Source organism: Oryzias latipes, chromosome 2 (genome assembly GCF_002234675.1).
Source record: "Oryzias latipes chromosome 2, ASM223467v1".
Classification (NCBI taxonomy): Eukaryota; Metazoa; Chordata; class Actinopteri; order Beloniformes; family Adrianichthyidae; genus Oryzias; species Oryzias latipes.
Window position 1 is genome coordinate 10,327,369 of NC_019860.2, and position 16,599 is coordinate 10,343,967.

At 42.6% G+C, this 16,599-nt stretch overlaps 1 protein-coding gene across 1 annotated transcript; it reads right to left on the bottom strand.

The window, feature by feature from the left end:
• Positions 1-1,115: 1,115 nt before the first annotated feature.
• LOC101155498 (vesicle transport protein SFT2B) lies at positions 1,116-16,584 on the bottom strand. Its single transcript, XM_004066452.4, has 8 exons — positions 16,280-16,584; positions 15,630-15,707; positions 15,209-15,294; positions 5,261-5,342; positions 5,138-5,173; positions 4,983-5,041; positions 4,878-4,907; positions 1,116-4,448 (listed from the first exon to the last, which is right to left on the bottom strand). The coding sequence occupies exons 1-8, from the start codon at positions 16,346-16,348 to the stop codon at positions 4,412-4,414; spliced, it is 477 nt and encodes a 158-aa protein (XP_004066500.1). The 5' UTR covers positions 16,349-16,584; the 3' UTR covers positions 1,116-4,411.
• Between the last annotated feature and the right edge of the window lie 15 nt (positions 16,585-16,599).

The window sequence follows — 16,599 nt, forward strand, 5'->3', positions numbered from 1 at the left end:
ACTGGTCTGAGGATTCGGCGCAGACTCACAATCGACTTCGTGGAGCCATTACCTCCTCCCACAGGTTTAAATGTCACATCAGAGTGTTGACCAAAAACACCATAAGCGCTTCAGATCAGCGTGAAATAGAGAATAGGTCAAATCCAGGTGGGAAACATCTGGAAAGACACTCTGAGGACATTCGATCCACAGTTGGGCTCACAGAGAAGAGTGTGTGTGTGTTTTAATCAGCCGGCGGTGGACCGTAGAGATTACCGGCTTTAGAGACTTAACCGTCATAAAGAGTGGGAGAGCAGCGAGGTGGGTAAACAGCGGAGCAGGTGACACGCAAACGCAGCCCAACTGGAGAAGGGGGAAGAAGGTCACAGAAGTTGCTCCTTCGCCACGCCAGCATGATGACCCCTCCAATCACTAAGGACCTACAGCCGGAATTTGAAGGTGGGAATCTGACGAGACTCACTTGGAACATCAGCCGTGTGTGTGTGAAGGTGTGAAGGTGGGGGGGGGGGGTGTCCTACTCAAGATTCCAGACCACACTGTGTCACATCACAACTCACTTTTTGTTTGCAAAACTGTGACCGTAAAAAAGTGACCATTTTTAAAGGTTTATGGGAAAAGGGATGAGGTTAAAAAGAATGGATTATGTGCACGTCCCTAGCCTGGGTAAATGCAGAGGAAAGGGGGATTTGCCACGGCAACCCCTTGGTGTCGAAAGGATGAACAGTCTCATATAAGCATAAGTTTACCGCAGACTATGTGGAAGAAAATATGCTTAGGGCAAAAATTTAGAACAGAGAAAGAAACGTAAAAGATTTAATAACAGCAAAAAACTGCTTTTTTTACCTACATGTCTGAAAGTTTTGAGTACAGATGAAGTTTTTTATATGGAAAAAAGGAACTTTAATAGTTACAGACACACATCGAGGCATGCTGATTAAAAAAGAAAGAAATCAATATTGTGATGATGCCTTTCGTTGCAAGCCTCTATTGAAAAGGAGATCTCCCCTCAATGAGGCTTCTTGCTAAAATATAGGTTAAAAAAGTTGGAAAATGCAAAAATAAAAATAGAGGAAAGTTTCTTATAAGTACAAAACAAAATTAAACAACAGCGTAGGTGACTGACAAATAGTAGTGTTTTATTATAAGAAACTATTTTCAATTCAAGCTTGAAATGTACAGTAAATCTGTTCAATTATTAAGGCACTGACCCCAGAAAATGAATGAAAACAAACATTTCAACCACTGTAGAATTACACAAAAACATGTAAAAGATTTTTTGATTGTTATTCCCCTTTATTTCGTAATAATACAGCTTTTTGATTTTGTTAATAAAATTATTCATATCTTTCTCGTGTTAAAATGATTTGTTTTTATGTCAAACCTCAAATTGTAAATGAATAATTCTTCAGAGTAAAACGTTTGAAAAAAATTGGCTTTGAAGTGCCATCAAAAAAGGACTTTTAAATAAATCAGTTTTGTAGCACATTTTCTCAACTTGTTTTTAGTCTTGATTTTTTTTTTTACAGTTACGTAAACTCTTCTTTTTCCTTATGAGCAGCTAGCAACATACCAGTAAATCACGTTTAACAAAGTGAAATATTCCCTTCTTTAGTGGTTTGAGCCCCTTCCTGTCTGCAATGGTGATGGACAGGCTGACGGATGAGGTTATACAGGAATCACCATGTTTGCAGACGATACTATAATTTGTAGTGGGAGCAGGGTACAGGTAGAAGAAAAAGCTAGAGAGGTGGAGGTTTGCCCTTCAAATGAGATGAATGAAGGTTAGCCACAGTAAGAAAGACTTCATTTGTATGAATGAGAGGTACCCAAGTGGAAGAATAAGGTTACAGGGAGAAAAGATAAAGAAGGTGAAGGATTTGAAGTATCTAGGGCTCAACAGTCCAGAGGAATGGAGAGTGGGGAACAGAAGAGAACAAGCGAGTGAGGCAGGTTGGAATGGGTGGAGAAAAGTGTGACGTGTAATAGAAGAGTTTTGGTTCAAATGAAAGGAAAAGTGTAGAAAACTGTGGTGAGGTCAGCCATGCTGATTTGCCTAGAGACTGTGGAACTTCAGAAAAGACAGGAAGTAGAGCTGGAGGTCGCAGAGATGAAGATGCTGAGGTTCTCTTTGGGAGTGACCAGGATAATAGTGAAACACTGGAGCTGAAATTGTCTGCTTTAAAAAAAATGATAAAATTATTGATTCAATAAAGAACAAAAAAAAAAAGAAGAAAGAAATACACAGGGAGGGGAGTGAGAATGTTTTAGAGCATCCCTACGCTTCCGGCCGTGCCCTCCGATCCTCGGATCAAAATCTTTTAAAGATTTTTTAGACTAAATACAAAACCAGAGGTGGCCGGTCTTTCCAGGCAATAGCCCCCAAACCCTCCCTCTGTCCCTTCATGTGGCCGACACTGTTGATTCTTTTAAAAGTCAACTGAAGACACTTTTATTCAAAAATGCTTTTACCCGACTGGTTTCATTGTTATTTCTATTCTACGTTTATTTTCTTCAATTTAGTCTCGTTTTACATCATATTTAATTGATTGTTTATGTGTTTTTACTGTATTTCATGGTTTTTACTGTTCAGCGCTTTGAGATTTTATCTGTCAAAGGTACTATACAAATAAAACGTACTAACTAAACAGTTTTAGTAAAATAACTCAGGAAATTCAAGAAACTCAGAAAATAAATAACAAAAAAAACCAGCTTCAGGTACAAACATCATTCATGTATAATATTGTTTTTAGTTTAACAGTCATTTTAATAGGTGTTCAGACAAAATCCATCCAACCCTTTATTGCGTCATCAGTTATGTAGTAACAAAAAAACATTAAAATAGTCATAAAGACAGTTCTAAGTTCTGCCTACCTGTAATGTTTGAGTCAGACGCTAACCTGCAGAAGAAACCATTTACACTAAACTTCCCAAAGGAAAGCAGGACTCTGCCGGCCTCAGCCAACAACTTCACAGTACAGTCCATCACAGTTCAAGAACCGAACTAAGTTGGAACATAGCTGCACAAGTGAGGTTCATGAAAAAGCGATCAGACTGCTGGATTAGTGACCTTTGAAATAATGAGACCAAAGAGGAAATGATTCATCGTCATAAAACAACTTTGAGATTATTTATACCAGCTTCAGTCAGTCAGTCTGTTTCCATCACAAAACGGTTGAACGAACAGAGCAAGTTTCCTTCTAATGAAGCTATTGACTTTAGATGAGAACTGGACTGAGTGACCCACTCCCCCGTCACGTTCCAAACAGGAAGTACCCGATGGTTCCAAGAAGCCAAAATCCCATAGACTTCCATAGAAAACGAAACAGCAATTACTCAGTCATTCTATTCGTCAGAATAACCATTCTGGCTCTGATACCTTTTATAACGTGTTCTAGATAATCCTCATTTTGTTCATGATATTTTTTCTGTAGTGTAAGTTGGTTATTCAACTTATAAACCGACCTAAGAGATGCCTCAAAGTATGAGGTCTAACGTCGAACTTTCAAAATGTGGGAAGTTCCAGCAAGCTCACTCACAGGGGGCCCAAAAGTTTTTACAGCTGGAGAATATTGAGGAGAAAGGAAGAGGCTACCACCTGGGCCCTAAAGGCGCGAGGTGCTGATTTTAGAGGGGGGAGGAGTTGCGTTCACGTATTGCGTACCTCACGTTGGCACAGCAGAGGAGGAGCTTTGAAGAAATTCACCAAAAGGAGGGCTAATAAACTCATTTAAACTAGCTAATTTGGCACAAACATTTACTTGCCATGCTGGCCATTGGCGAGTGTTAATTTCTAAACCTGCATAAACGGATTATTTGCTGCGAGGTACTAAATTAATTTTTTGTTTGTCATCAAAAAATAGGCAGCGACTACTTCACTTCCAGCCACTGAGTGCCAGCAAATTTTAAGGGCCCCTGCGCTCGTGATTGGCGAGAGTGGTTGCCGTGGAAATGATGGCTCAAACTGACTCGTGCCAATCACTGACATCTTCTGGCTCGTTTCTGGCTTTGTCCGTATCGTAAAAAAAAAAAAGCCGACTGAATTGACTCAATTTCGTTGGAACCGAAAGCAAGCTATTTTCTATGGGCACTCAGTCCAGTTGTCATATACAGTCAATGGATGAAACAGTCAAATATTGTTTTGCATTTTTAAACACAATTGGACCATAAAACAATAAACTGCAGTCATAAAAACGATGTACAGTAATTAAGACACATGCGATAACAAGCACAAACATTGACATTAAAGGCGATATTACAGATTGGAATTCACCACAAGTTGAATTGAAATGAATCAAAAGAAGTGTAACAGATGATGTCATCTGCTTTGGAATTTTTCAAATGACAAAATATTACATGTTCACGTGCATCCCGCCGTTTCCTATGCATGGATTGGTGAATCATCGGGTTACCTTCAGATGCAGAGCGAGAACAACTTCATGACGGCATCCCTGAAACACAAACCGAACATTAAAGCAAAAATTTCGAGAGGAAACATAGAAATGTTGTAATCAGTAACCATTAAAAATGCAAGTATTTTCATGAAGAACGAATCCGCCAATCGGATCAGTCTGATTTTTTAAAGAATCGGATCCACTGATTTTTCTACATATAAGCACATCAGAATTTTTATCTTTTCATTTTAGCCTTTTCTTCATCTTGATAAAACATTTACTTCAACAGATCGATTCTTTAAAACACAAAGTAAGAAAAAAGAGTGTAAAGCAATGTTTGTGTCATGTTAAAACAAATAGTTCAGAAAACCAGACAAACTGATGAATAACAAATATCTTGGAGGAATTTTTCTGAAACTGATCCTGCTTTAGGGTCTCTAAGCTGATTTAATGGGATGTGGGCGTGTGTCTTCGAGGTGCACTTACCTAGCAAAGGGGATGTAAGAGAGGCCGTACCTACAACACACACCAGCGACAGTCAGAATATCACAAATTCAACAAAAACTTAGGTGAGTTTGTGTGTTTTTCTACCAGGTGAAGGCCAGAAACTGCAGAATGCAGAAAAGCAGAGCAAGGCCCTTGTTTTTCCACTGTGGAGACACACAAATAATCAGAACTCCAGACGTTCCGGATATACGAGTCTGACAAAAGACACAAACCCAAAAACAACGTGCTACTTTTCTTACCCAGAACGCAGCGCACAACGTCAACACCAGGCACACCTGTGGAGACGCACATGTTCAGTGAGTGTGAGTTTTTTTTCTGTTGCCAACAAAAACCCATGTGTGTGTATTTGTGTGTGGTCTCACCAGCATGATGACGGTCGCTAGCGCACGCTCTTTAGCACACATTTTCTTTACTTGCCGCAGTGGCCCCATCAGGAACATGGTGCTGGAAGCACACAGGAACTGTAACATTCGGTCTGTTTCAACACAATGGGGCGTGTGTGTGTGGGTGTGTGTGTGTTTAGAGTTCAATGTTTCCATTTATCAAAATAGAATAAAATATTCCTATTTATTTATTCAGAGTTGATTACATTGTGGTGGATCAAAAATGGCTGCCAGAATGGCAGCAAAGTTTTTGAGACGATGGAAATATTTGCCGATACACTAGAGCAGGGGTCTCAAACTCGTGGTCCCCCGGCTTTTTGCGGCCCCCAAGATTATATTTTGCGGCCCCCGCCTCAATATGAAAGTTTAATGTTAATGCGTCCCGCCAGTTTTTTCAGGAAATCAGGAAAACTTTATTGTCATTTTATCATGATAAAACGAAATTAGGCTCTCTGGTCCCGGGCCAGCCGTTTACATTCAGACATAAATAATATATATCAATAATAATGTCAGTGAGATATCAGTCTATCACGGTGTGGTTCCTGATTAGTATTGCACAGAAGTATTTTTCAAATTGCACAGTATATTATGTTAATTATTGCACAGCCCTGTGATATTGCACTTGGGAATTAGCTTGTTGTCCATGGGGGGGGGGGGGGGGGGGTGCAGTGATCAACCGGAGTTCAGCAGTCTGACTGCTTCAGGAAAGAAACTGTTCCTCAGTCTGGTGGTCCTGCTCTTCATGCTCCTCAGTCTCCTGCCTGAGGGGAGCAGGGAGAACAGAGGGTGTGAGGGGTGAGTGGGGTCTTTCAGGATGTGGGAGGCTCGTTTCCTGCATCTGGTTGTATAGATGTCAGTGGTGGACGGCAGGCTGCAGCCCACAGTCCTCTGTGCAGCTTTTGTCTCGTTGCAGAGTTTTCCTCTCTGCTGCAGAGCAGCTGCCGTGCCACACCGTGATGCAGGATGTCATGACGCTCTCCACCACACACCTGTAGAAGGAGGTCAGGACTGGGATCCCCATCCCAGCTCGCTTGAGCCTCCTCAGGAAATAAAGGCGCTGGTGTGCCTTCTTGACCAGGCAGGAGGTGTTGGTGCTCCAGGTGAGGTCGCTGGAGATGTGCACGCCCAGATACCTTAATGCTGGAAACCACTTCCACCGCGTCCCCTCCGATGTGAATGGGGGGAGGGGGGCATCTGTCCTTCCTAAAATCCACGATCATCTCCTTGGTCTTCTTCCCATTGATGCAGAGGTTGTTGTCTCTGCAACAGCTCTCCAGATGTTCCACCTCCTGCCTGTAGTCGGACTCATCGTTGTTGGTGATGCGTCCAACCACAGCTGTGTCATCCGCAAACTTCACGATCAGACAGCTGGGGTGACTCGCTGTGCAGTCGTGCGTCAGCAGGGTGAACAGGAGGGGGCTCAGCACACAGCCCTGGGGGGAGCCCGTGCTGAGGGTGATCGGGGAGGAGGAGACGTTGCGGATTTTTACAGACTGCGGTCTGTCTGTCAGGAAGTCCATGACCCAGTTGCACAGATTGGGGTTCAGTCCAAGTGTGTGTAGTTTTTGGGTGAGGGTCTGCGGGATGATGGTGTTAAAAGCTGATGTGAAGTCCATGAAGAGCAGTCGAACGTACGCGTTCTTGTTCTCTAGGTGGGTGAGGGTTGTGTGGACCACAGAGGAGATGGCGTCCTCTGTGGATCGGTTTGACCTGTATGCGTATTGGTGCAGGTCCTTGGTGATATCGATGGATTCCGTGATGCGGGTCATGACCAGTTTTTCGAAACATTTCATGACTATCGGTGTCAGGGCAACCGGCCGATAGTCATTCAGACCTGTCACTGTGGATGATTTGGGTATCGGAATGATGGTGGCGGTTTTCAGGCAGGTGGGGACCACTGCCTGCATCAGGGAGGTGTTGAAGATGTCTGTCAGCACCTCTGTGAGCTGGTGTGCACAGTCCTTCAGCACCCGTCCAGGGATGTTGTCGGGTCCAGCAGCTTTGTGAGGGTTGATCCTCTGGAGGGTCCTCCTTACCTCAGCGGGCGTCACGCTGAAAGGCTCTTCGCCAGGTGGGATGGTGAGTCTGGTGCTGGGAGGGGCGGCGTTGGAGTCCTCAAAGCGGGAGTAGAAGAGGTTGAGTGTGTCTTGTAGAGAGTGGTCCTCAGGGTATTGTGCATCTCTGGTGTTGTAGTCTGTGATGCACTTAATGCCCTTCCACATACTCCGAGGTGTCCCTGAATCCTCTGAGCATAGGCGGCCTTGGCCCTCCTCACCCCAGCATGCAGCTCCCTTCTTGCTGCTCTGAGTGCCACCTTGTCACCTGACTGGAACGCAGCATTCCTGTGTTTCAGCTGAGCCCGCACCTCTGCGTTCAGCCAGGGTTTCTGGTTGGGGTAGTCCGTTACAGTCCTGGTGCTGGTGACATCCTCCGTGCACTTACTGATGTACCCGAGGACTCCTGATGCATAATCCTCCAGGTCCACCTCCCCCTCATGCGAAGCTGCCTCCCTGAAGATCTGCCAGTCTGTGTGCTGGAAACAGTCTTGCAGAGCTGATGCAGCCTCACTAGGCCACACTGTGATGGTCCGCTGTCTTGGTGTCTGTCGTCTGAGGAGAGGGCGGTAAACAGGGACCAGCATGATTGCTATGTGGTCTGAAAAACCCAAATGAGGATGGGGGACAGCTCTGTATGCGTCTTTTTTGTTGGTGTAGACACAGTCCAGAATATTATTTCCGCGTGTTGGAAAGTTGATGTGCTGGTGGAACTTGGGCAGAGTGTCTGTCAGGTTTACATGGTTGAAGTCCCCTGCAACCACGTAAAAAGCCTCCGGGTGCCTGTGCTGGAGCGAGCTGATGTTATTGTGTAGCTCCGTTAGCGCTTCGTTAGCATTAGCATTAGCGTTAGCGCCCGGCGGGATGTAAACAGCCATGATAAACACCGCCGTAAACTCACGAGGCAGATAGTGTGGCCGGCATTTAACAGTCATATGCTCTATCGCCTCGGAGCAGTGGCTGTTCACCACTGTGCAGTTCGTACACCAGCCTTTGTGGATGTAGATACACAGTCCACCCCCGCGGGTTTTCCCCGATGACACACTAATGACACTTTTTCAGTGTTGTGCGCGGAGCTGACGAACCAACCAATCACAGTGGGGTATATGACTCTTGGGGGTGTGACAATGACCTGGCTTGAAAGCAGGGGAACATTTAAGGCAGGACACCTGACAGCCCCCTCCCCAGAACACATTAAGGACTTTCTTACTTTTTTTTTACATATTTATTCGTTCGTAATTTTCTAAATACAGATAGATAGACAACTTTATTTATCCATTTGGGAGGTTGCGCATGGATGGAGATGCATCCATACATACATGCAGTCCGTGCTGAACTTGTTTCTGGGTCGCACATATCCAGAGGAAGGTTGAGGTTATGGTTATGGTTGCGCGCGGCGGCGGCGGCGGCGTTGTCGCCGCGGCGGCGGCGTCGTCGTCTTAACCCCAACCAAACGGTTTTCGTGCAGCTCTGACTGCAGCCCACCGCTCCCCCAGGAGATGGGCCAGCTAAGGAGAATAAATGTCCCACACCTACATGCGTGACAGCTAACGGAGCTTTAACACTAAACACGTGCGAGCAACAACAAGATTTAGTCTTAGACACTTAAAATACGTGGGGAAAATGCAACGATGGACGTATTTGAGATGAACCAACGCCTCGCCTTGATCGTTAACATGACCAGGGAGCTGTAGGCGGGGAAAGGCGGTGAGATGAAGGAGAACAGGAAGTTGGAATTGTCCTTAACATTCAATTTAGTTTTAATCTGCCTCTCCCCCTTAGAATCTGTGCTATTATATCTTTTCTATTTAGTTTAATATTTTGTAATGTATGTAGCCTTTTTTTATCAATAGGTTTTTTTAAATCATTTTAATTGATCACTCAACTACAAAAACTGTCAGGACACGTTTCCCATAATGCATTGTTTTGTAGTCATCAGGGCAGCTTGCGGTCAGCGCAGTACTAAATTTCCAGCTGTGTTCGCTCAGGATGGCACCTTGCTCCCGCCCCTTTCTCATGATATTTTTGTGATGATTGACAGGTGATGTTGGAGCAAAAACAAAAATACATGTCTTACACCAGGTGATCTGCGCAGCGTTGGGTCCACCTGCGTGATCTCAAACACGCTTGTTGTGCATTTTGGCTGCTCTTTTTTTTCTTTGCTCAAATTTTCTGGAACTAACTGTAATGCTATAACGCGAGCTCCACCTAGTGGCCAAACTGAAACGCCAGCCATTTATTTTTGTAAAATGAGCCAGTATTAAGCCTTTAAAATATTTATTTTATTTTATTTTTTATTTGAGGGTCTGTGAACCATTTCAGATTAATATGAACATCTTTAATTATATATCGATTACTATTGAATTTCCATACAAATATATCTAAATAAGTAAACCATGTCAATTCAAAATTGAATCGAATGGATCAAAATAATCGTGAATTGAATGGATTCGGGTCTGGTGAATATAATAGATTCTGGAAATTATTGGTGATACCCAGCCCCACCCAATACGTCAAGTACGATTGACCAGGATGTGTAGGTAGCTCAGAGGCCATCAGAAAAAAAATAAAAAGGAAACATTTAAAAAAAAAACTGCCATCAGTCAGTCATCCTTCTTGACTTCACTTGATTGACAATTAGAGTGACCAATGGAACATCCTCTGATGCGTCAATGTGCATGCGTGTTCAACTATACTTAGCCCTCCACTCCACTAGCAGGTATGGAGTTTTACTTCCTCCTAAACTTCAGAAAGACCAGTGTTCAGCATCAAGTGACAATGACAAAGATACTGCGCAGGACCCTCACCCGCGCAGGCAAGAGAACCCACCCACGGAGGGTGAGAAGGGAATTTTTATATTTGTTGGTCGATCTCTTGGAGCCGTCATTTCAAAAGTAGCTCAACAACCTGTGGAATATGTGGGGAAATCATCCCAGTCACATAGACTGAAAACCAAATAAGACCAAACAAGAGCCAGGAGGTGGCAGGAAAGAGGAAAATTTGCAAGTATTAACACTAAAATCCAGCAACAACATCAATGTAAGAGTAAATATGATGACAACTGTCAAATTTAAGGGGATATGGACTGGTTCATTGGAAAAATCTGTTGGTCTGGACCCAGTCCGCTTCATTTGGTCCGGATCGAGACCTGAACCTTGTGTTTGCTTGTATTCAGACTGCCGACAAGGGGACTATCCTGTTCAGGACTAAAGCTGGTAAATACAAAACCATGTGACTAAAGATTTCTTCACTCATTGGTCAGGAATTACAATGGCTAGGCAGAGCAACTAGATCAGGGGTGGCAAACAAGTTTGACATCAAGAACCACACCACACACTGACCTGCCAAGACGCACACACACAAACACGCAATGAAAGCCGTATTATTTTCCATAACACACTCCTCTCCCTACAAAACAACAGCAAGTGTTGTTGTACTTGTGATTATTTGAAGGAAAGTGTCCACCCTCAATACACACATCAAATGCAGCTTAGCCAGAGTGAACACAGCGACTAACCTGGAGGTCAGATACCCCCTCCACACACACAGGTACCTCCCTCTCATCTTATACACATGCACACACACACCGACACATACACTCTCTCTCTATCTCACTCTTTTCTCTGCCTCTCTCTGACACACACAACTACTCAGTGACGGGCGGTGAGATTGATGCTGGTCAGCCACTGACTCTTTTGAAGTCAGATTTACGATGACAAAAACTGAATATTTCACCGTTCATCCAACAGCATTTAACTGCTTTCTATCTCAACATTCCTCTTTCAATGACACTTTCACCAGCAAATACACAAACATCTGGACAGAGCATCCTTCTGGTGTCTAAGTCATTCATATTCACAATAAACACATTAAATACATTACATTTCAGTTATGTGTAGCATAAATTTATTTTGAAACTTGATTAAAAAACTTTGCTTTTATAACTTTTTAATTCAATTAATGATTGCCTTTTGTATGAAAAGCTTAAAAATAAAGGGAATATGAATACATTGCAATGACTTATCATATACAGGGCTCCAGACTGCGAGCAATTGGTCGCATTTTGCGACCAAAATTTGAGAGTGTGCGACTGAATTTTACATCCAGTCGCACATGTGCGACCAGTAAATTTGCCTCCCCCACCCTTCGTATTTTTTTATACATTAAACGTGGAAGGGGCACGTCAATGATCAATGAAATAATCAATGAAACGCAAGCCCACACGCACGCAGACGCACACACTCGCGCACATAACCATGAAACGCGAGCACGTGCACTCTCGCGTGATGCCTGTCTGTGAGGCGGCCACTGCGTGTGAGAAGAAAAGGGACAGCCACTGTGAGTGGCTAAAATGCGTGTAGGGGGAGGGGCCTAGAGATAATCGAGTGCGCGTAAACATCTGTGGGAAGGAAACGGAGACAAATATCATCACAACCTGATATGTGCGTCTGAGCTATGAGGAAGCGAACTATTGATTCGTTCTTCCGACCTGCAGCTAGTGTACCAGTGCCAGAGTGTACAGCAGGGGGTCTCAAACTCGCGGCCCGCGGGCTATTTGCAGTCTCCAAGATGATATTTTGCGGCCCCCGCCTTAATATGAAAGTTTAATGTTACTGCAGGCCGCCAGTTTGTATGAATGACACTTTTTCATTGTCGTGCGCGGAGCTGACCAACCAATCACAGTGGGGTAAATGACTCTTGGGGGGCCAATGACAGGGTTTGAAAGCAGGAAACCTGACAGCCCCCTCCCCGGACCACATTAAGGAGTTCCTTACTTTTCTTTAGAACGTATTTATTCGCTCGTAATTTTCTAAATACATGCAGATCGTGCTGAACTTTTCTCTGGGCCGCACAGAACTGGAGGAAGGTTTAGGTTTTGGTTACGGTTACAGCGGTGCATCAAACGGGTTACGGCAGCACACCGCCCCGCGGGATCCACTACAAAAACCATCAGGACACATGTCCCATAATGCATTGTTTTGTAGTCTGTAGGGCAGCTTTCAGTCAGTTCAGTTTCCAGCTGTGTTCGGGTAGGTTTGCCCCTTGCTCTCACCCCTTTCTCGTGATATTTTTGTTTTGATTGACAGTTGATGTTGGAGCAAAAACAAAAATATATGTCATACACCAGGTGATCTGTGCAGCGTTGAGTTCACCTGGGTGATCTCAAACATGCTTATTGTGCATCTTGGCTGCACCTATTTGGTGTCACAAAGATAAATTTCCATCCGTTTTCTTTACTATTTGTACTGTCATGACAGCGATGGTGATGTCAGTTTACCTTCTTGTTGCATCTTCAAAAGTGCAGAATAAAATGTGACATTGAATTTGAAACAGCACATTGTAATTTCTGCATCTATTATTAAAGTATTTATTAGTAATACAGTGGAAATTAGTAGATTTGGTCAGAATGTTGATTTACTGTATGCGCCCCTAAATTTTCTGGTTGTGCCCCTAAAATTTTCAGTTAGGGGCCACTGTGCTCCTAGTGAAAAAAGTTAGTCTGGAGCCCTGATATACATCAATGTGGCAACCAAACAAGCGCTAAGCTGCCGGGTAACTGGCTGCACTAAGGAACTATTCGTACCCCTTCTGTCCAGGTTCACAGTCCATTTATCTTCTTTATCTTTATACTCTGAATTGCAGATTATTTATTTTTTGTTTTTAATACCCTCTGATGGATGCGAGTGTGGTTTAAGAGGGAAAAAAATATGAAATGAGGCACAGTATATAGAGACGCAAAGAGCCGCATGCTTATTGGCCGAGAGTCGCATGTTCGCCACCCCTGAACTAGAGGCACAAAGTATGGAAGGCCTGAGCTTTGAGTTCTTTCAAACTTTGCTCATAAATTTTGAACGTCTGTATCAACATGAAGCTTAACACTTAACTCGCTTTTACTGTCCGGTGGAGGCGTGCTGCAGGGCAGTTACTGGCAAGAAGAGGAATCTCAGAGCGAACAGAAGCTCATTACGGTTGGAAGTAAACTGAGACCACCTCCAAAGATGGGTCAGAGCAGTTCCTGGTCCCGGACCAGGGTCTGCTAAATTCTTATTCCAGGTTATCGGGGGAAACAAACTCTAGTTCACTTTAAGCGGACCAAATGCATGTCTGAATACAACCTTAGTTATTTGTCCTGAAGCCAGGAGTTTTTGAAACTAAAAGAATTTTCATGAAGTTATTCAAAAACCTGATTTTGACTCCAAGCTCATTTTTATCCCATACATTAAGCAAGTGATTAAAACTGGCTTTTATCAACTTAGAAATCTGGCTAGGGTCCGCCCACATCTCTCTTGCCAATATGGAGATGCTAATGCATGCGTTCATCATCAGTAGAATTGATTATTGTAACACCCTGCTAGCTGTTCTTCCAAAAAATAGCCTTAAGAATTCCGGTGCACAAGTTCTCACCAAGAATAGGAGCTCAAATCTCAAATCTCCCCAATTTTAAAATCCCGGCATATGCTTCAGGACAGATTTTAAGATACTTTTAATAGTTTTTAAATGTCTTAACAGTCTTGCTACTATTTGTCAGATCTTTTAGTTAAATATAAACCCTAGCAGACGCTGAGATCCACTGGCACTGGTCTTCCTCGGACTTGGACTCTGACATCCTTACTGGTACCTGTCTGGTCTTGTAACCCTTCCCGACTGTAAAAGCCAAAACCTACGAAGAGGCATCTTTTCAGCACTATGGCTCTCGTTTGTGGAACAGTCTGCTGGAGAAACATTAATGCTTTATTAATGCCAGGTTAATGCTGTTTAACCTGGCTTTTAGAAAATGTCATTATTTGAATAGTTTTATTTACGTTGTATTTATTAATTCATACACTTTCTCATGTTTTAAGATTATACACTAGACTATTATTAATTCATTTCAATATTCTTTATTTTATGGTTTACTGTTTATTGCTTTTCACCTATAAACTTTTTCTGCACTCAGCCTCTTTCCCAAGTGTTTATAACCCTGGGTTAAGGTGGTAGGAGGTGTGAAAGGGGTTAGGGGTTCTGTTGTGTTGGGGGCATTTCTTTTGTTTTGGTGTGAATCACTTTGTTATGTATGAAAAGTGCTTTATAAGTAAAGATTGATTTGATTTGAAATGTGGGCCACTGTGCTGCGTTTTTGTAATAAGCTCTTAGTATATTACAGCAATGCAACCTTTCATTTGTGTTTGCACAGGCTGGTAATTACATTTATGTTTTTGTTTGTCTTTTCTTTTTAGTTAAACTTTCAAAAAAAACATTTTTATACAGTTGGAACGGGAAGAAGACTCACACATCTTTGGGAGTTTGAAGACCTGAACTTAACAGCACGACCATAAAGTTGAATTAAATCAGGCGAGTATCATTTTGATCATGATGGCTATTTTTCATAGTAACATGACCCACGATTTTTACTCTATTTTTGACTATGCAAAAAAAATACAGTGGTCCTTCGCTATATCGCGGCTTCATTGACTCTTTTTAATTACGAGTTGGCGTGCTTTTTTTTTTTTTCTCTTATAAGCAGTGCATTGTGTTTTGCGTCGTGATTGGCTATAGACCATTGTCAATCAATCTCTTCCATGGCTTGTCTCCTGTCTAGAATGCGCTTTAGCTTTGCTAAATCTATATAAATATTCGAGATCAGATTTTTTGTTTTCATCCCATAATGCCAAACTTATTATTCTATAAAGGTCTGAACTTTGAGGGTTTAAAGAAGAAAGAACAGTGTGAAAATGTTTGTCTGGGAAAGCTGTATATAGTGTGCAGTGAGTTGTAATACAGCCTTAGTTTGCAGATTTTCTCTGTTATGGGTTACTTTTAGAACGTAACTTCTACGATAAACGAGGGAACACTAAACATGCTAAGATCTATGATTTGGTGATTTTGTTGGTACCTGGCCAGAGCGCTGATGTTTCCCACACTGTAGAGGACAGCGAAAACAGTAAGTCCAAAGCCCGGGATCCACAGCAAACATGTACCCTAAACATATTTTTTTTTTAAAAAGACAGGCAGTCAAAGAAACAGACATGCAAATATGGGAACTACAGGGAAAAAAAATGAAACAACTATGGAAACAAACAAAAACTAAAAGAGGGAAGAAACTTACTCTGAAACTGGACAGCCCAGAAAAGCCAAGAAGAAAAGAAAGGTCATGTTTCCATGGAAACAACAGACTTGCCGGACAAAATAAGCAGAAAGTTAGAAAAACATAGAAAAATTTAGAAAGTCATGAAGGAGAAAGAAGCCATTTGTCACCATTAATTAAAGGACAGACATAAAATGAAAGGTACAACTATAGAAAAAGAATGGCTTACCAAGATGGATAACAGTGTTCCCAAAACAAAGCAGATGATGAAGCCCTTCATCCTGGTGCCCCACGCCAACGTGGACGCCTGCAAAAAGCGTCATCATCAACGTCATCCCCACCAAACCTTTTTACTGATTAATTAATTAAAAAACATGTAGCAATGTTACATTTTACTTGGAGCAAACACTTTTACCCAAACCAATTCCAAAATAAAAGCATAAAAAACCATGCAGACTCTTACCCTGTTAAAATCAACATAATCAACAAAGTTTTTTTTGTTTTTTATCTCAGCTCCATGAATGTGAACGAGGAACTAAAGGTTGTAAAGTCAAACTTTAGAATAAATAGGTGAAAACGGTTTAAAAGCAAAAAATTAAAAAAAATAAAACTAAAGGATGTATTGTGGCTGTAGAGCATGATCATCCTCTTCTTACCTGAGCTTATTGGTTTATAGCTGTCTTGTTACAAAAACATAAATATTAAAAAATAAACTTATAAAATGCGAACTTTACAGCATCTAATAGTAGCATTTCGTGTTGGTCTAAATGTGTCTGAGTTATGACCGCAAAGCTAAAGGGATAACTGTTATCCCTTTAGCTTTGCGGTTTTAAACTACCTCGCATTTGGCTAACTAGCTAACAGCTATAAATAGATCACCTCCAAAATGCCGCCTCCGTCCGTACTGCCTTCATCCTGCCCGCTCAGGACCCGCTTCAGTTTATCCATAAACCCCACTCCGTCCGCCGGACACAGCTGCCGCTTCTCCGAGCAAGTTCCGCGAGAGTCTCAGGTGTTTTCAGGTGCGACAGGTGCTCTGAGACGGAACTGAAGTCTAACTGGAAGACGCCTATTCTCATCAACAGGTGCGAGCACTTCCGCCAGCAGTACCGCCAACGACCACAAACGTGTCCGATGGAGGCGCTGTTTCTCCTCTTTATTTCGATCTTTCTTTTCAGAATAAAACCAGACAAAAAATT